Source organism: Armigeres subalbatus, chromosome 2, assembly GCF_024139115.2.
Source record: "Armigeres subalbatus isolate Guangzhou_Male chromosome 2, GZ_Asu_2, whole genome shotgun sequence".
Classification (NCBI taxonomy): Eukaryota; Metazoa; Arthropoda; class Insecta; order Diptera; family Culicidae; genus Armigeres; species Armigeres subalbatus.
The window spans coordinates 402,237,588-402,258,870 of NC_085140.1; the positions used below are offsets into that span (position 1 = coordinate 402,237,588).

At 38.0% G+C, this 21,283-nt stretch overlaps 1 protein-coding gene across 1 annotated transcript in view; it reads left to right on the plus strand.

Moving 5' to 3' along the window:
- Positions 1-251: 251 nt before the first annotated feature.
- LOC134217563 (cysteine-rich secretory protein 1-like) overlaps positions 252-21,283 on the plus strand; it is a 37,612-nt gene continuing 16,580 nt past the window's right edge. The window contains exons 1-3 of the mRNA XM_062696341.1: positions 252-902; positions 14,955-15,081; positions 19,642-19,778. Of these exons, the coding sequence (XP_062552325.1) occupies positions 15,006-15,081; positions 19,642-19,778 (213 nt within the window). The 5' untranslated portion in view covers positions 252-902; positions 14,955-15,005. The remainder of the gene's footprint in view (positions 903-14,954; positions 15,082-19,641; positions 19,779-21,283) is intronic.

Below are 21,283 nucleotides of genomic sequence, written 5' to 3' on the forward strand. Positions count from 1 at the left end.
GATTCTGAATCTGCTTGATAGTCCATAACTAAATATTCCTAGCTCCAATTTTAAAGCTCTGTTCGATTTGGTAATCTGGGAATTTTGATCTGATGCTCGTGAATCTTGATCTCGTGGAACTGAATGGGTGCCCCTTTCCGCAACGCGAAGAGATGAAAAAAAATCTGTTGCACAGAATCTTTCGGAGCCGTCTTCTGCCAGAGACCACCGTCGTTGTCGTCATCGTTGTCATGTCAGTATAATATTTTGCTTTCTAGGTGTCGGTCGCATATTTAAATCAGTTCACAGCGAGGCGCGCCCCAGATCAGACGCGTTATTGTCAAGTGAAGGAATCGTCGTGATTCTGCGTTTGCATCCGCGTACGGAGTGTTCCGAGATTTGGTGGCACTACTGACTGATCAAACCGCCCGTGTTGGCGGGTGTTTCAAAAGTGGACGGCAACCAGTTCTGCAGAGTGACTACTTAGAATAATGGGTGGTGACCGTTGAATTGAAATTATTTAGGCACGACTATACGAAACAGGTGCACGCGGTAACATCAAGCAATTTTGTAGAAGCGATTTACTAATAGTTGGAGTATAAATTAGCGAAGTTCGAGTTCTACAATAAAGTGTTGAATTTGTGTTGCATTTGGAAAATTTGGAATGAATGCATCATTAAGCACTCATCGATACTTAGATATATCTATCTCACTTTTATAAAAATGAGTAAATTGCGATCATAAAGCTAATATGATATCCATGTGAAAGTGTTAAAAAGCGTTTTACGAAACAAGATGAATATTTCCAGAACAATGTGATCAATGCGTGCATTTTATAGTCGTTCAACATTCAAAAAATAAAAAAAAACTTCACTGTTTTATCAGCAATAGTTAGCGCCTGTGATAATAGATTTTAATCTAAGGTGAGTAGAGCTTCTGAATTGCCTGGTTGACTGTTTTGCTATCTGCATAGATTTGGATGGCGTATGTTCAACCCGTTCTTATCTAATGCGTTAAAAAAACTCATGCTTAAATTTTTTTATGTGAAAATAATCGCAATGAGATAACACAATTTAATTGACTATACCATAAAAGTGTTGTTTAAGTGAAGTTGATAAGTACAATGTCACCATCCTTCAAATATTCTAAGAATTGGAGTGAACATCTTAGAATGTGAGATTGGCATCCTTAGCATAGACTGGCTGCATTTTTTTGTTTATTGCCCTCTGTCTCTTCATTGACTTTCTATCCTAGAAGCGGGTTTTTTCCGTCTCGTAACTTAGTACACAATATGAACATCATTAATGTAAGCAGCTAAACTACTGTGCTCCTCGTGATTGACAAGAACCCCTAAAATTGTAGCATTAGTCAACTGGATTGGCCAATCTTCCTCACTGCGCAAGTTTTAGTAACTCTATTTGATTATAAAAACAAATAACGAAGCCACTTTCAATTAGGCTCTTTACTATTTAGATACCGTGGATACCTCTGAAGGTATCCCTAAGTGCAATCAATGTTAGCGACAAGATCAACGATCTGTTGAAATCGATTCACGGAGTGGTGATCGCAAAAGCACGAGAAGTGATAGCTACTGTACAGAGGCGACCCAAGACGGGTTGGCTCGATGTGGAGTGTCTGAGATTGACAGACGAGAAGAACGTTGCCAGTAGTTGGATGTTGATGTCGGGTATTCGGTTGAATAAAAATCGGTACAAGGAAGCAAGAGTAGCCAAAAAACGAACCCACCGCAGGAAGAGGAAACAGTATGAAGAACAAATGATCACTGAGGCGCTGGAATGAATGGAGCAGAGCGATATGCGGAGGTTTTATAAAACTGTCAATGGTGTGGGAAGGAAGACAGCGCCATTTCCCGTCATGTACAACGGCCAAGAAGGGAATTTGCGAAAAAGGCCGAGACTTTGTTGAACAGTGGAAGCAAACAGAATAAACATTGGTGACGATGGACACGCTGTGGACCGCCTAAACTATATGAACTGATAAACAATAAGGCTGCGGGAAAGGACCAGCAGCCTCAAACATGACAGTGAGCAGCCTTGTGAAGCTCTGCACCATATAATGCCTGGTTGGACGGTCTGGTACGTCCACTTGTTAAGAAAGAGCATATACTGGAGTGCACCGATTAAGGAATTTTGTCTTCGTTTGCAGACTACGGGACTTAGCTGGTTACGAAGTCCGTAATAAGCCCTATTTGCAGCTGCAATACGCCTTTTCACATCGCGGGTAACGTCATTATCGCACATCACTAATGTTCCAAGTTACACAAATTCTTCTACCACTCCAAATTTTCACCATCCAGCACCATTTCACTACCACCACCACTAATGAACCCACGTTGATTGCCAGCGACCAAGTACTTCGTTTTGCTGGTATTGATCGCCGTCTCCCTCTTAAAAGGTACAAAAGCCTCTTCCACGGCACGGCAATCAATCCCGATGATATCGATATCGTCCGTCGCCCAAGCAGGCAATTCCTCGTCTCCCCATATTTTCAACATAATAAATATGGTGCAGAATTTCATAAATCAGCTCACTGACATGTTTGAGAAGTTCAGCCGCTGAAAGTCTCACTAATAAAGACAAAAAAAAGATTAGCCGGGAACTGGTCCTTACTAGAGATGTGCGAATACTTTTCTAGACGATTTAGCAACGCTGTTATTTTCGTAAACAAACCCTGCCAGCACTTGCCGCAGTGAAAAATGTTTAGGCTTGCACATGACTTTACATTCGAAAACACTTTTTCATTATTTTGTCTATCCTCTAGCAGTGCATTTTTGTTAAAATTAAAGAGCAATACGAATGAACACGATATAAGGCATCAACTAGACTACTTTTACTTTTGAAAACAAAACAAATTGTTTATACGATAAAACTTTTCATAAAATCTATTTCACCAAAATCACAATACCTTTCGATCTGCAACAATAACAATGTTCATTTGGCTCAATGTTCTCAATGCTCAATTGGCTCAAGATGGCCGCTTTCGCATATCTCTGAATGTAGGATCCCTAGTCCTTACCAGTGTTGTCCTATACTCAGTGTAAAAAATATTGCTCTTTGATTTTATTCAATCTAAACGATTTTATAATCTTAACTAAGTAAGTGCAACTAATAGAGGGATATTTGAATTGTCTAAATGTCATGGCGAACTGTCAAAAAATGCACGCCAGAGACACAGGAGCTGGACTGGAGTGTATTTCCAGCGCGCGCGCTCCTGTGGTTCTGGCGCGTATTTTTTTTTGACAATTTGACATGGCGTTTAGAAAATTCAAATATCCCTCTATTAGTTGCACTTACTTAGTTAAGACTATAAAATCGTTTAGATGGAGTAAAATCAAAGAGCAGAATTTTTTGCACTGAGTGTAGGACAACACTGGTCCTTCCCCGCAGCCTTAAGCCCCAAACGCAATACAACGGAACGGCGACGGAAACGGAAAATTTGACAGTTAGCCCATATATTTTCTGTCAAATTTGCCGTTTCCGTCGCCGTTCCGTTATATTGCGTTTGGGGCTTTAGTGTTCCTCAGCTCTTTAATAGCTTTTTTTAACCTCATCTAGTGTAGGTGCCTCCAAAGCTTGTCCATTGTCGCTAATATTTATTCTGTTCACCGATGCACCGTCACTTCCACTATTCAACAAAGTTTCGAAGTGTTGCTTCCACCTGGCAGCCACTTAAGTTTCATCTGTCAGCAAATTCTCTTCTCGAATTCTGACTCATTGCTTTTCCTCAAACGTCACACTGGTCTTTGGCTCATGGGGCCAACAGAAACCAAGTCGTCTCTTTATCAATTAATAACAATTAATCTTTTCCCAGTTTAGCAAAAAAGAATTGGCTAATATCCAGAGTTGTACTCAATGGACTATTTTGCATGACTCAGCACAAAATCTACAACTTGCAGAAAATTGAATAAACCACTGGGACATCTGAAATCATTTCATAATTATCTGAAATGTCTGTGAAATTGTGTAGAAAAAGGTGAGAACTTTGTTGGTTGATTAAACATTTTAGTTTAAACTAGCAACCCTATAACCAGAGACCGGCGGAGTGAAAAACTGCCGAATTGGCAACGTATGAAAATGCATGAAATCGCGAAAATAATGCTGGCAGCACTTGAACTGTTTGCTTGCTTCTTATGGAGGCAAAAAGTAAACAAGTCGAATTGGAACCACTTTTGACGGTTCAAATGGAAACAAGATGGCGTCTTCGCCGATCTCTTATTCTAGTATTTCTAGTTTAAACCATATTTTGTAGAATGAACAACTTGCAGACACTCGATATATAGCCCTTCGGATCTGAAAGGGTTAATGTTGGTTGCGTTCCCTGACCTTGCCAACCTACCTCATCTATAACTCAACCTTTTCCTTCATATTCAGATGAATATAACCGATACGGTTTCGATAATTTCCGCAGAAAGAGTCTAATTTACCGCAATCATGGTTAGTCTTGTTATCTTATCTTCGCCCAATCGGCTCACGCAACCACTGGGTAATTCCGCGTCATGCACACACGAGTCATGAAAACAAATATTTAAATTATTAGCAACTGTTGCAATGCGTAGGCGGCATTATCCGCGTATCTACAGTACATCTTCAGCTGTTTGAAGTACCTATATTGAGAATGGTTTATGTTTTATTCGTTGATTTAAATTCTTCTCAATTTCTTTAATCCGGTTATTGTTCGTATTGCCTGGGGGTATTCCCTTTGCATCACTTAATTTTAGGTAATTATGGTGGTACCTAAATAGATCTTCTTTCTTTGTATCAAATATATTCTCATGTTACTGAATTATTCGACTGAAATATAAAATGCTCATGTAATTTTTGAAACATGGAATTGAAACATGGAAAATTGTCATTAAATAAATTAGCAGTGGAAACAAATTATAAAAATAAAATTATCATGAATATTTGAAATTTTCCAAAGACATGTAAGAAATTTCCTTAGAAGATATGAGCAAAGGTATATTTGCATCCGATTTGCTTGAAATTTGGAGGAAGATGCATTATACTCTATATTTTTGTGTAGATGTATTGATCTGGTGATTGTGTCGGTTTTATCGAGGGGGTCCCCTGGGTCAAATGAGGTCAAAAATAGGTCAACTTCCTTTTAATCGTAGATACGATAGTAAGTGGGTATTGGTAGGGTTGCCAATACGGAGATGGCGAGTTCAATTTTCGGTTCGGTCTAGGATGTTTTCGGGTTGAACACTTTCTCGACAACCTGGGCATAGCTGTTTTTTTTCAATCTTTATTAAAGTGATTTTTCTTGTTCGAATCAGAGTTCATCACTGTCCTGGGCATAGTGTATCCATTGTACTTGCCACACAAGATACATTATATACTCATGCAATGGCGGGCATAGAAAAGCTTTCAATTAATAACTGAGGAAATGCTAATAGAATGGAATAAGTTGAAAAAGCAGGCCAAGTTTCAGTTGGAATGTAGAGCCATTGAAGAACTAGTAGTAAATGACCAATCGTTTTTGTTCATCATTTTGTCATACTGAAAATGAAAACTCAACGTTTAGACCTTCGAAAGCCGGTTACAGATGTGAAATTGTTCTGTAACATATCAACTGCCCTTTTTGCAATTCTTAGCTCAATCGAGCTGCAAGAACCATTTCCTATATATTTTGATTGAAAGAAGTATCCCCATACAAACTTCAAATCAAATGCATCAGCTTATATGCAACAAGCGATTGAACTGGAATTTTGAAAGATAGATTTTCTTACCAAAAGACACAATCCTGGGGGGTGCCCCGTGAAATTCGATTTTTTTTTGTTTCCTGGGCCAGTCTGCTGCATATAGACCGTATCACGATCCCCCAAACACCTCGAATTTTCCTGAAGGGTTGTTTATCTCGGGCCACAAGGGTATCCTAAAGTCGCTCTCTGGAGGCTTCATTTTTCGAGCAGAAGCAAACTACGTGATCGATGTTATCATAACCGGTTTCGCACCTACATAAGTTACTATCGACAAGGTTTATTCTGTACAGATGTACGTTTAGTGAATAGTGATTGGATATAAGCCTCGACATCACGCGAATGAAGCCTCGACTTAAGTCCTCACCTCTGAACCACGCTCGCCCAGAACCTTTATGAATTATGGAAAATAGCCACCGTCCAAGTTCGTTGTCATTTTTTGAGCAAATGTTCAGTATTTTAAAATTTTTAACGTCTCAACAGGTGTTTTAGTATAAGTAATTAATGGTCAATGTGAATGATTGACAACAATAGCCAAATAGACATAAATTGGCCTCCGGATGACCACCGAACAGGCCAACATAGAATCACGGAATATATCGGTTTTCCGACACCTCAAAATTCGCCATAGTTTCTGGCTAGGGTAAAACTGGCCATTCGATGACTATGGAACAGGTTCCGGAAATCTGGAATTTTCGGTAAAAAGGGTCAAATAAAACTATAAAACAAATTAGTCTTCCGACACCTCAAACTTCTTAGAATTTCATGAGTAATTTAGAAATCGCCATATTATCTTGGTAGGGTAAAACCGACCATTCGATGGCCATGAAACAGGTCCAGGAAGCTCGGAATTCCCGGTACAAAAGGCTAACATAAAACTACAAAACATATTTGGCTTCCGACACCGAAAACTTCTCAGAATCTCATGAGTCATCAAGTGAACGCCATAGTGTCTTGGTAAGGTAAAACTGTCCATTCAATGGCAACGGAACAGGACCTGGAATTCCGGAACTTCTGGTACAAAAGGCCAACATAAAACTACAAAACGAATCAGGCTTCCGACACCTCAATCCTTTATGAATTTCATAAGTAATTTAGAAAACGCCTTAGTTTCCGAGTAGGATAAAACTGGGCATGCGATGGCCACGGAACAGGCTTCGGAAACCTGGAAGTCACGGTACAAAAGGCCAGCATAGTACTACAAAACAGATCAGTCTTCCGACACCTCAAACTTCTCCGGTACTAAAGACCAACATAGAACTACACACCTGACAGCCACTTCAGTTTTATCTGTCAGCAAATTCCCTTCTCGGATTCTGACTGATAGCTTTTCCTCAAACGTCATACTGGTCTTTGGCTCATGGGGCCAACAGAAACCACCCAAGTAACCAAAAGTTCCTTTAAGGGTACGTTTTTCGCTTAACCAGCTTCACTGAACTGCTTAAGTGAAAAACGTACTCGTAAAGGAACTTTTTGTTACTTGGGCAAGTCGTCTCTAGTGTCTTTTTCGGGTTTAGCAAAAAAGAATTGGCTAATATCCAGATTTATACTCAATGGGCATCTGAAATCATTTCATAATCTCCGGTACCAAAAACCAGTAACTACACAACATCGCTGCATTCCTCGTATTATTATTGTATATGTGAATCCCGAATTACTCCTGTACTGCAATGCAGTATCGGTTTCGATACAGTTCTTGTTTTGTTCTCTCAAGAGGATCATGATAACCTATTTGGACCTTCTGGAAAGTGCAATCTCATTGAAGACGCGAGCCTTATCAATAAGAATTCAATCCTTTTTTTGAGAAAACAAAACAGTAATACTGTTATTTGACCATGGATCGTGATACACTACGTAGAAAAGATCTATCCAACGTTACAGGAAAAGGTATAGAACTACAAAATAAATCTGTCTACCGACCGCGACCCCTCAAACTTTGCAAAAGTTTACGAGTAATCTAGAAAACATCGTAAATTGTTTGTTGGGTAGAAATGACCATGCGATGGCCTCGGCACAAGTTCCAGAAACCCGGTATAGAACATCAGTATAAATCAGAACTTCTTGAGTAATCCAGAAAATTCCAAAGTGTTCTTTTAGAGAAATACTGGTAATTTTATAGCCACGGAACAAGACCTGGAGAGCCTGGAAAGCCGGTTCCGATAGCCTAACAAGGCCTTTTGTACCGGATGTTTGAGCTGTCGAAAGACTGACTTGTTTTGTAGTTCAATGTTGGCCTTTTGTACCTGAAATTCTGGGTTTCCGGAAGCAGTTTCGTGGTCATCCCAAGGCCAGTTTTACCCTACCAAGAAACTTCCAGTCAACACAAGCTCGTATATCATGCCGTATAAGATGCTTAAGTGGAGGCGATAAAGGTATTTCTCTATACAACATTTACGTATATCGCCTCCACTTTAGCATCTTATGTTGCATCATATACGATTTGGTGTTGACTGGGCCGCAGAACTGGGCTAAGGCGTTTTCTTAGTTACTCATGAGATTTTGAGAAGTTTGAGGTATCGGAAGACTGATTTGCATTGTAGTTCGATGTTGACCTTTTGTATTGGAAATTTCGGGTTTCCGCCACCGATACCGTGGCCATTGTACGGCCAGTTTTACCCTACCAATAAACTAATACGTTTTCTAGATTACTCATGAGACTCTTCTGAGAAGTTTGAGGTGTCCGAAGACTAATTTGTTTTGTAGTTTTATGTTGGCCTTTTGTACCGGAAATTCTGGATTTCCGGAGGCTGTTCCGTGGCCATCGTAAGGCCAGTTTTACTCTACCAAGAAACTATTGCGTTTTCTAGATTATTCATGAGATTCTGAGAAGATTGAGGTGTCAGAAGCCTGATTTGTTTTGGCAACTGAAATTTGAGCTTGTTAGCATATTAAGGCTTAATATCTTGCTCTGTGCAGGTATGCCCATATTGCCCTATAGAGAGTGGTTTTTGAAAAAAAAAACAAGTTTTATGATAAATTCAGACTTGTATCAGTATTCAGTACAAACATGTGTGCACAATATTCTATTATAATATATCTTTTAATTGAGATGCATTTTTGATCTGTATTTTAATCAATTTTGTGTCCAAACCTTATTTATAAACTTCAAATGTTATAAAAATTCTACCTATGCAGCGAAAATTTACATTTTCAAGTGTTTAAATTGAATTTTAATGCGGTTTTCACGTTGAGGCATTTATGGAGCATTTTCTTAAAGATCATATAACTTTTACATGATAAAGCTTGTCAATAAGCTCAAATTGAGGGTGGCTCATATTGCCCCGTTTGTTCATATTTCCCCTTCTGCCCCTACAAGTTTGATAAATTTGTTATCATGGCTTTTAGCGTTGTTTGTTATCTATTGAGAGGGATTTCTGTAAACCGTGCTACGGACACGAGACCTGAAGAATGCTCGTGGAGGACCAACGCGCACTAGGAGTGTTTGGAAGACAGCGGAAGGTACGTGGAAGAGGGGACTGGAAGATGGGAGAACCATTCATCGTTCAAGCCACGAAAATTGGACGACAGCGGAGGGCCAGGCACTTAGCCAGAATGTTGGACAGCGGTCCGACGGGCACAAGCAGGCAAAGTGCACAGTGAGCAAGGCGACGATTTGTGGACCCTCCGCAGACTGCTTGGTGGGCGACGGGCAGCCATGGACTCAGCTGAATGGACAGGGCCAGATTTAGGGGGAGGGGGTGGCAGGTGGTGTGCCGTGGTCCCGGGCCCCCACATATCTTATGTACACACACCAACCCTTTTTGCCTTTCTCGTACAACTAAGTTGTACCGAAAGGCTATCATTTCACTCCAAAATCGAACTTTTGATAGAAGTCCCGGAGACCCATAGTGTTATATACCATTCGACTCAGCTCGATGAGCTGAACAAATGTCTGTCTGTCCGTGTGTGCGTGTGTGTGTGTATGTGTGTGCGTGTGTGTGTGCACAAAATGCCATAAAAACATTAGCCAAATTTTCACATAGAAACTCTTAATCGATTTTCTTGCAACAAGTTGCATCCGACAGAGACTAAAACGCTGTTGATCACTATTGAATTTCATAATAATTGCAAATTGCAAAAAATAGATAATATTAAAATAGTGATGAGACATAGTCACATAGAACAATAATGGGTTATGAAAAATGCCTTGCATCTATGAATATTTTATCCGTGGCTTCCCATTAAGAGTTTCATCGTACTATAAAGATGCTCGTGTTGCACGCATTTAGGCGTAAGTATGCTCTTCGTTCAGTTTCATAGTACTATGTACATAGTACTAAATTGTCCAAAAGTCAAAATTCGAACATAGGAAATTCGAGAAACTTTTGGCAGCGCCATCTGTCGTCTACTAGTGTAAATTTTCTATCATAACATTAGACGGTGTAACTGTTTTGCCTTTCTTGTACATCATCGAGGTGTAAGCGTAAAGGCTACATTTATTACCTTTTTACGCGAGAAAGGCGCCATCACCGCTAGGTGGATTAATCTGGGTTTTTTTGTACATTTTGGGGCCCCCTTCCGGATAAATCAGGCCCTGATGGAGAAGAATATTTTGCACTGCACAGGCCACTCCGGCCTTAGTCTGAGAAAATAAATAAATACATAAGAACCATAATAAATCTCAGTTAGACCTAGTTAGACGAATTGATTTGATGTCTGTCTGTGTACTGTGTATGCATGGAAATGTGTGTGTGTATGTACGTCGTGTGTATGTATGTGCGAGAAAAAACTCACTTATGTTTAGGAATTTATTCTTAATTGCAGGCAAAAATTGCATTTGGCAAGCAATCCTGTCCCATTGATTTCTATGACAAAATTGGCCACAACAAACTCAAAAGTTATGGCGATAACACATTTTTTTTCAATACCGCCATCGGGGGTGACAATGGGTCTGGGGGGTGAGAATGGGTCATCGCTCTCACCGGAAATAATTAGGTTTTGTATTGATTTAATTATTACGATTTTTTTAAATGTTCTCATAGAAAAATATATTCATTTTATGGGAATTTATGCTATTGTTATTTGGTAAATTTAATTTATTACTGACGCTTGTTCTACATAGTTTTTGGATTTCTTGCCGTTCTAGTATATGTACTAAGTATACGTAAAGGCCCGGTGACCCATAGTATATATACCAATCGACTCAGCTCGACGAACTGAGATAGATGTCTGTATGTGTGTATGTATGTGCGCAAAAAAACTCACTTATCTTTAACCGATTTGCTCGCAACAAGCTGCATTCGACGGGGAAGGCACCGCTTGATGGATTAATCAGGTTTTTTGTGTGTCTTTGGATTTGTTTTAGTTATATGTATATGTTTATATTTAATTATATTCTCCCACCCTAATGTCTCCCTAATTTTTCATTGTTTTCCATTCACTATTAGAATCGTAAAATCAAACTTTGATATAAAAAAGTTATATTATTAATTTCCATAGTTCAGCAAAAAAAGTCGGTGTATATTTATTCCCTTTTTTAATTGGTGTTTAAATATTAGCGGTGTATGATTGTATTGTGTACATTACAATTGCGGTTTCATTCCATTACTTAAACACGACAGATTGCATGTGTAAAATAATCGACGATCATCTTCCCCGATACTTGCGATACTTTGAGGTTAATGATTCAATTAGGAGCCGTTCTTCAGCTCTAATCATTCGTGGGTATTCAACCGATGATCACAACGTGTCGTGAGCGTGTGCGATGAACATCCCAGTAGAACATAGAGGTCTTGAAGTGGTTCGTTCTTCGATTGAAACCATATGTGCCGATGAGGCGGATCATCATCACCATCTTCTTCGTCTATTAAGCGGTCAGTTTACTCGATTATAAAGCTGTGGGATGGAGAAGCAGGTTCAATCTTGCAGTTCAATGGATATTTGTCGGCATCAACTGCTTCCGCGTGGCGTACAAGAAATTCTGATTGAGTGAACAACTATTTTTTTTCACGTAAATCGTGGAACGCATCTGACACCGTGGTTGGTGATTTGCTCACCACGTAACGATTGCAGATATTTTTAATTGCCCATTAAAAATAATTTATCGAGACACTTGAGCAGCCTTTCTTCTTTCGCTTTTGCTGCCAGTCATGAATGAATGGGGTGTAAGAATGAGGAAACACAAATCAAACGGTAGATAATCTATGACTAATTTGTATACTTCTAATAATGAAGTGAATCTTTTCAATGTAAATTTAATAAATAGTTTTTTCGTTTCTGTAAATGCGTTTCCGAAGTTAAGCTTTTAAAGTAGAGAAATGAAACATTTATAGCATACTACAATTCGTAGATGGAGCTGCAGCGAAAATAATATATCCTCGGATAAGGTGGATCCCTCAAAAATGAAAAAAATCAAGCGAACCCAAATTTCCCCACACACCTGGCGACGTCTTCGTAAGTGTGTTTATTTTAAGTATATGATCTGCTCAACCATCCTGATCCATTGGGGTTATGTTCAAATCAGACATATTTAGAAGAAGACATTAATTAAAAGAAAATAGGGTAACGATAGGGGCCCTCCTTAGCCGTGCGGTAAGACGCGCGGCTACAAAGTAAGACCATGCTGAGGGTGGCTGAGTTCGATTTCGAGTAAATTGTCTCGACTTCCCTGGGCATAAAAGTATCATCGTGTTAGCCTCATGATGAACGAATGCAAAAATGTTAACCTGGCTTAGAAACCTCGCAGTTAATAACTGTGGAAGTGCTTAATGAACACTAAGCTGCGAGGCGGCTCTGTCCCAGTGTGGGAATGTAATGCCAATAAGAAGAAAAAGAAGGGTAACGATACCAATAAAGGAGGAATAGTATTAGTATTAGTTTATCTATTGGCTAAGATATTAATGCTGTATCGATTTATAATATAATAATATTATCGATTTCAAAAAATATTTTCCCTTGTGAATCCACAAGGGAAAATATTTTTTTGAAATCGATAATATTATTATATTATAAATCGATACAGCATTAATATCTTAGCCAATAGATAAACTAATACTTTGCTAAAAAATATGTTGATGATTATCAACCACTACCAAATATTTCTTGCAGCGCTAATGGTTGCACTGTTCCTTTAGTGGTGGTAAAAAATAATGTTGATTCCCATAGTGGTGATATCCATTGATTTCTTATGAGACTCGCTACTATTGGTACAGTTGCACCACTATAGGTGCAAGGGAGTCAATTTTACAAGGAAAAGAAATTGTTTTAAATAGATTTTTAAGCAAAATTTTAGGATAAGTTACATCCAACAGGATATTTAAAGTACGACGCATCAACTGAAACCCTCGTAAAGTGTATAGTTATGATCAATCTCTTTAAAACCCCAGTATACCTCCACTATTGGTGCTACCTTCACTAAGGTTAGCCTACTATGATCATTAAAATTCAGGGATCGTAATTCTCACTCATTCTCACGATCAGAGAATGCTCCCTTACGCTGATTTTCGCCGAAAAATCGGTTTGCTAGAAAAGCAAAAAGGTGTGATGAGAGATAACCATAGCAAAAATAGTAGCTTTGATGGAACAATTTTCGCGAAAAGTGAGAGTGGAATATAAGTGATCAAGGTTCGCTCTAGAGAAAAGAGGGGTGGGCGAGAGATGTTTTTCACTACAACCCCCGACCAGAAAATCGCTTGAGCTTAATTTTGTCTCACCAACCGAAAAGTACGAACTCTGATTGAGACCGATCAAACTTGAACGAGGTAACTAACGACCGGTATTTTAAGGGTTGAAATAAACATAAACTTGAGATTGCCACGGGGCTAGAAACCGAAACATTTTATTTTATAAATCCCTTCCATGTATCAGGTTGGCCTAATAACAATAGAATCGATTTTTTTTTTCACGGGGCTCCCCACTTAGATGCATGCCTTTCATTGATGACACAAATAAATTAACCGTGTGTTTAATAAACTTTTACGTTTTTATAAAATGAAGTGTTATGACAATGGCTTATCAATTAAAATCTTATTCTTCATCTTTTTTAAGGACTCTATATTCCAACTAGAACACGGTCTGCTTTTCAACTTTTCATTAGCAGCTCCACAGTAAAAAAAATGTGAAAGCCGAGAACGTTTTCCACACGAAAACATCCGTGGCTGGACCATGAATCGAACTAGCTATAAGGGAAGTGGCCCCAAAACGCCCCTCGGGACAAAAGCCTTTTGGGTATTCCATCATATTTACCGTACTTGGCATGACCGTCATGAAACTAGACAAAAAATTATGTAGATTGGGCAAAAAAGTGTAGAAATAAATGATAGGAAGGTTGGAAAAACTGAAATTTTCTACATTTTGATGAAACATATTTCGGCAAGGCAAAACGCCCTTGGGGGACTAACCTACAATGTACTACGCGTCTCCATGCACTGTCCATACCAGAATGCTGATTAGGGCGAGGTGCACAGCGGGCAAGGTGGATCGATCAGGTGGGGGACGATTTGTTGACTCTCCGCAGACTACGTGGTTGGAGCTGAATGGAGAAGATTTTTATGTATTGCGCAGGCCACTCCGGCCTTAGTCTGGTAATAAATAAATAAAAAAAAAGAAGGCGTTTTGCCTCATGAGTTTTCCGACAACGAAATATCAGCACTTTTGTAAAATGTAAATATTATCAATATGATTGAGATTTTCTACAATTTTTGAATGGCATCAACTAGCTATATTGTTTAACTGTTGCATGAGGTAAAAACACCCATGAAAAGCGTTACAGCTAAGACATTAAGGACACTCCTGACGGAATCCAATTTTCAAAGTACTCGCGTTTTCAAGGGCACACCATTCGATACGGAAGCAACGCACAACTGACATTTTTACTGTTTCAGCTTTGCTGCGTCGCAGCATGCGTGAAAAAATAAGAATGACAGCTGTGCGTTACTTTCGTGTCGAATGGTGTGCCACTGAAAACGCGAGTACTTTAAAACTTGGATTCCGTCAGGAGTGCCCTTAAAGCTGTCTTTCCTTAGCTAGGGCATATTGCCCCTCCTTCCCCTATCCGGATTGTTAATTCTATGCCTTTGCTCGGACGTCTCGGTCTCCCAATTACAATCACTAGGAGAAAAATAAATTGATTTTAATATAATATAATGATAAACATTATGAGTCGTGTAATTGAAATGTACTAGCAATGAAAATATTGAAGTTTTGCAATTTAGATTTATTTGATTAAATTGAAAGCTAAATGCAAATAATTACATATAGCGATCTTGTCATTTTTTCCAATTCTAAATGTCATTATTCTGTTTTATTCTTATTTCAGATTACCTTCAACGGAGTTGATCCGTACACGTAGTGTGTAGTAGACAGCGGAATGGCAAAACTCAGCTGCCTGATTATTTTGTTGGCGCTAAGTTTTGATATCACGCATAGTTGGAGATTCGACAAACGTAAGTGTTTCTATAAGTTTACGTAGACTAGGTTTACAAATATAAATATTCCAAATACATACTCCTCTCTTTTTGAGTTGTTTTTTTCTTGCTGTTCCATTTTGATTAGATTTTTTTTTATTTCATGCGCTTACTACAAATACAAACATAGACAAACAGACGAAAAAGCTAGAACAATTTTCTGAATTTTTTTTGGTCATTTATTTTATCACCATCTTGCGTGCATGTTGAACAAAACGTTGTTTCAAGAGGTAAGGCATTGTCAAAAGAGGGCTCTAATTTGATATGTCAGATATAAAGGTATGCGATGCCCACACCACTGGGTGTGAAACCCGCAACCAGTTGAATTTAAAACGACAGTGTTGAGTTCATGGAATTTGGGAATTTTATCAGTGATACGTCTATTTGTGTATTCCATCAAAGAATATCTAGAATCTAGATTGTAATGATATGAAGCGTCACTGCTTATGCAGATAATATAAAAAAATGTTGTAAATTATTGAGTTTATTTAGAAAAAAAAAACGTGGACAGACAATGTAACGCTACCAAGACTTCAGTCAATTTCCTTCATTAAATATTTGCTGATGAACAATATGGTTTTCACCATGAGTTACACATTTATTTTGACTTAACAAATCTTAAGGATATTCGACAGGAATTGCTTTTCTTCATATAGAGAAAGCGTTTGACAGTGTTTGGCATGAAGGTTTGATTGATGAGTTTTAATACTCATAATAAACTGATCCAAAATTATTTATCAGATTGCTAACTGCAGGTAAACTATCAGAATTGGAAATCTGATAGATTACATGTAAGAGCTGGTGTTTACCAAGGTAGCACACTGGGTTCCATATTGTATAACATTTTTACTTCTGACTTACCTGATAGGCTGTCAAAAATCTTTGTTTCAGATGACATGAAGCCTTCGTGTAATTTGGGTAATTTCTCGAATGCTTCCAAAACTATATTTATTTCGAATTTTCTAAATGTCATGTCAAACTGTCAAAAAAATGCACGCCAGAGCAACAGGAGCGCGCGCGCTGAAAATACACTCCAGTGAAAACACTCCAGTGTATTTTCAGTGCGCGCGCTCCTGAGGCTCTGGTGTGCATTTTTCCAATAGTTTGACATGACATTTAGAAAATTCAAATATCCCTCTATTAGTTACACTTACTTAGCTAAGATTATAAAATCGTTTAGATGGAGTGAAATCAAAGAGCAGATTTTTTTGCACTGAGTGTAGGACAACACTGTCTAGCAGACATATTGTCACTATGGATAGGGTTCCAATTAATTGGTCTAGCGAAGCAAAATATTTAGGACTTCTGTTGGGTCAAAAATTAACATTATCACATTGAAGGCATTCAAGCCAAATATAACAAATATGACTTTACGACACTACCCATAACCAATACGATTTGTAATCAATTAAATCTGCTGAACGAAAGCTTGGGCTGAAATATTGGTAATTTTTTAATGGCGCTTGGTGCGATTTGGCAGAACCCCGGCAATGTAAATCTTAGAGTTCGTATCCCCCTTATCTCTGAAAATTTCAACGTCATCTTCTAAACTCTCTATTTTCGTCTTCACATATTCTGAGATATATTCTGAACATATGAATCAAATCGGACAGTTTCGATTCACGCTTGATTTGTATCATATCAGTAGTAATAATAACGATTTAGTAAAACTTAAGTGCTGGAGAAAATATTCGAAACAAGCCATTAAAACGTGTATTTTTGAGAAAATACTCAGTTATAAGACTTTACAATTCTTCCATTTGCTTCAACTATAATCAACTTTGTTTGTATCAACAGATACGTATATCGTTTTCTACTTGAAAACTTTTTCTGTGTATTGTTATCGACTAGATAATACTTACTAGTAATGTGGATCAGAGAGCAGCTGTTATGACGGACGATTCAAAATCTTGTACAAATCAATAGTCAATGATTGTTTTGTTGTAAGTGCTTCAACATTTTATTGATCTTTCTAGTTAGTAGATGAACCTAACGAAACAAAACAGCCAACTAGTACTTGAGTAATAGTAACAATAACAGATTCGAATGTTCAAAAAAGTCTACGTTTGTCTACGAAGGGAGACGGAGTTATACCAAGAGTTTACGTAGACTTTTTATCACTTTTTTTTCAAATAATAAATACAGCACCTTTGTTTGAATTGGACGCAATCAAAATAACAGTATTCTATATTGAATCAGTACTTGTTAACTGAAAAGTTGAGGAACACAGGACTACAGGAGGAACCAATATGATCGGCAACAGCTTTGATTTTTTTTCGATTTTCCCGAAATTTTTTGCCATACTTTAATGGGAAAATCTTTTGAATTTCTTAAAAAAAAAATTAATTTTACTAAACAAGTAGTCTGAATATCAGTGTGAACAAGTACTAGAAAGCTAGTGGTGGTGTACTCATTTAAATTATTTTGCCAAATCATGCTTCAACAAGCTTCAATTGGCCATAATTTATGCATCATGTTGTAGTGCATGTTTGATTTCATCACCAACATCGGTTTGACACTTGTTGTACCGGTACTTTGGCCGTCAGGTCGAAGTATCCTAGATGTTGTTAGTCATGAGAACAGGAACGACATTAGCAATCTTATACTTTTGAATCAACTCCAGAGCCACAGGAGCGCGCGCACTGAAAATACATTGGAGTGTATTTTCAGCGCGCGTTTCTGTGGCTCTGTTACATTTTTTTTTACAGTTTGACATGACATTTAGAAGATTTAAATATACTTATATTAGTTGAACTTACTTAGTTAAGACTTTAAAATCGTTTAGATGGAGTAAAATCAAAGAGCAGAAATTTTTTTGCACTAGTTGCAGATGATACAATGTTATTCATACATTCTATACACAATTCGTATTCTTAAATTGCACGTGCATAGTATTATAATGACGTAACAGCATAGATCGATATCACTCCCTGATTTTTAAATACCTAATAAAATAAGTGAACTGGGTCTTAAAAGTTGCAATCGTGATTGGTACCTCTGCACTATGGGGAGAAGGGTGGCCATTAATCGAAAAATTTACTATCTCCTATTTTTCTAATTTATATATCATATGAAAGTATATACCCTAGATAAGAGAATTAGAAAATATTTAAGCGCTGTATTTATTCAGTCAAATATATTGGCTGGCAAAGTGAAAAAAGCTGATGAAACTAAAAAATCATTCCTTACTTTGATGTGTATGTTATAAAGTCAATGTTTCTCCAAATATAAGGTTTTATATACCATTTCAAAGCTTAGAACCTTAGCTTTTCGATAGTTTTGTTTGTTTTGCACGCAAAGATTAATATCAAAAAATTGAAGAAGAAAAACTTAATTATCTTAATTCTTTACTATAAAATGGTCCCGCAAACCTAATGTCCACACATGTCCAATGGTCCCCTCATCTGTAAATGGGGGATTAAAATATAACCGTAGTACCACCTTTTAGTGAGTGATTTGCATGCTCATATTTGCGCTTTTACGAGAACACTGCAATCAAAGCTTTCTTGAAAATAGTGTTTTTTTTTTCTCTATACGTCGTAATGATTAGAAAATGAACAACATTATCACTAGAAATATGATTGTTTGCTATTTTATGCATGCTGTATTGGAAAAAAATGCCAAAAAAATTAAAAAGTTCATTTTTAAGGTTGACATTTTTTGAAGGGTTAACGATGGCCCTTAAAGGGTTAAAAAAGGTTCATAAATATTTGTTCACATAATATATGCAGCATAAAAACAGTTTTCATTGAAAAAATATATTTGGCCGCCCATTCGTATGAGAATTCCCCATAGTGCCCTTTGTCACAACAAAACATAATATCTTCCGCAAACTGCTTTGATAAGAAGAAAAAATCGACTAGTAGGGTAAAGGATGTATTTTGGACCACCCTTACGGGGGATCTTATTTTGGACCACCAAGAGGAATTTGCACTCGGTGGTCCAAAATAAGAGCCGTCGAACTGGTGGTCCAAAATACCTCCCTTACCCTATCACGTCGCGAGAATTTTGATTGTATAGTAGCTTGCCATTCTTCTAATGTTATTAAAATATGCTAAAATCACAATATGATCTTTTCATTATTCCAAGCTATACTTGAAACATAAATATTCTGGGAAGAATGTAACAGAGTTCAAGATTGGTCAAATCCATCTTGTCGACCCACCACACCTCGGATTTGGGTACCCCAAATGCTGACAGCAAAGTAATTTGAAGACAGGTTGTGATATCTTTATTCTACATCATTTGAGCGAGACCGAATATTGAAGCGATTCCATGCACTCCTAATAAATATCGTGTTTTATTTGACAAATCCATTAATTCGGTGGGTAAAATAATGCGAGCTCAATCGACTTGATTTGACAAACAGCACGAAAGACTGCCAAATGTTAACCGAAATTGATTCAAGCAACCATAACCCTCAGATTTTTCCTGCTTTAACTAATGTGTGATCTTCTCCATTTCTTTTTCTGATTTTTTCCGTGATTCTGGCCATAATCGCTACCGGCTTGTGTCGTGGTGACGCGCGCGTTCTCGTAGTACCCAGACTGTATGGAGACAAGCTGCCGTCGAGAGTGATATCACCACGGGTGCGCAAAGTTCAACGCCGGATCGTCGTGCTGCATGATTTTTTCCGCACCAAAGTCGTACCCCCAGCGTCTAATATGTTAAGCATGGTAAGCTTCCTATAAATACGAAGTGTGTAGTCTGTAGTATTTATCGACGACAACGAATGAGATGTGTAGCAATTTGTAATTAAGTGATTCGCGAAAAGTATTTCGTGATACATGGGAATGGAGTGTTCTATTAGACTATTTTTTCAGATGGATTACGTATAGGCAAATAAACTGCTATTGATGTCACCTAAATATAGTATTGTGTCGAATGAGCAATTGGTAGCACCTGTTTAGGAAAATGTATATATTCTGAAGGAAACCCGTTTTTGGAGTTTTAAGCAATCCTCTGAACTGAGCAAATCTGTGTGTGTGTGTGTGTGTGTGTGTGTGTGTGTGTGTGTGTGTGTGTGTGTGTGTGTTGATCGCTATTGAATTGGTTTGGTGATTAGAATCAGAATGGTTGGCGCCTTGGCTAAGTGCGAGAAAGGTTATTTTGGGTTTTTATTCAATAGCTGTTTTCCAAAAGGTGAAGTCATATAAAATTAATTCAAAACAAATTGATTATACGCAACTAAATTTCTTCACTTCTTAGAGTAAAATGTAATTCAAATTCAGTGACTATGCTGCCGTAATCTGGAAAAGTGATGTAACAGCCATTTTACAACATGCATGTTTTCCATTTTTCTGTTAAAGAGCTCGATGAGTAGTACTCGTTAACACCATTTTTTGAAAATGGCGTATACGTCACTTTTTCAGATTACGGCAGTATGGGGCCTCTTCCCCTACGCAGTTTATTTTTATTTTGATCGAATCTCTCTAAATATTCGGTTTCAAGATGATTTGGTATTCCAACAATGTCTACACGCAAGATATAGAAAATATTTGTATATCAGGTGGCGTATCATTCGTGACGAGCTCGGTGGTCTAGTGGCTACCGCTTCTGCCTTATAAGCAGGAGATCGTGGGTTCAATTCCCAAGCTCGTCCCTTTCCTACTTTGTATTTCTATCTTAGTTCTTTCTGTGTTTCACGTTCTACCAAAACGATTCCTACTGTTGTAACCTTCCACACAATCCCAAAATCTCCCGTGGCACCTATGAGAGGTCGTAGAGTTCTCTGCATCTTTTTTAAGTAGGTGTCTAACTAACCATCCTTCCCCTTCCTCAGCATTCGCAAGGACGTGGCCAGGAGAGATCTCGACTATTGGAGAGTGCATTGCTTCCATCTAAGAGATAGTGATTAGTCCCAAATCAATATCTGTGGTAACGGATGAAAGTGATGCTACTCTCATACAATAGTCTTGGCTTGTACCACCTACGAATTTGTGCGAATTGCTCAATGCTAATGCTAATGCTAATGCTATCAGGTGGCGTATCATTCGTATAAATGCCTGAATTATAGGTATGGTTGATGTTCTTGATGGGGTCTCCAGTAGTCTTGCGAGCAAAGATGAAAAATTGCCAATCCTGAGATGGCGAGTTCGATTCTAGGTCCGGTCTAGGATGTTTCCGGGGGGAACATTCTAGACTCTCTGAGCATAGTGTATCCATTGTACTTACCACACAA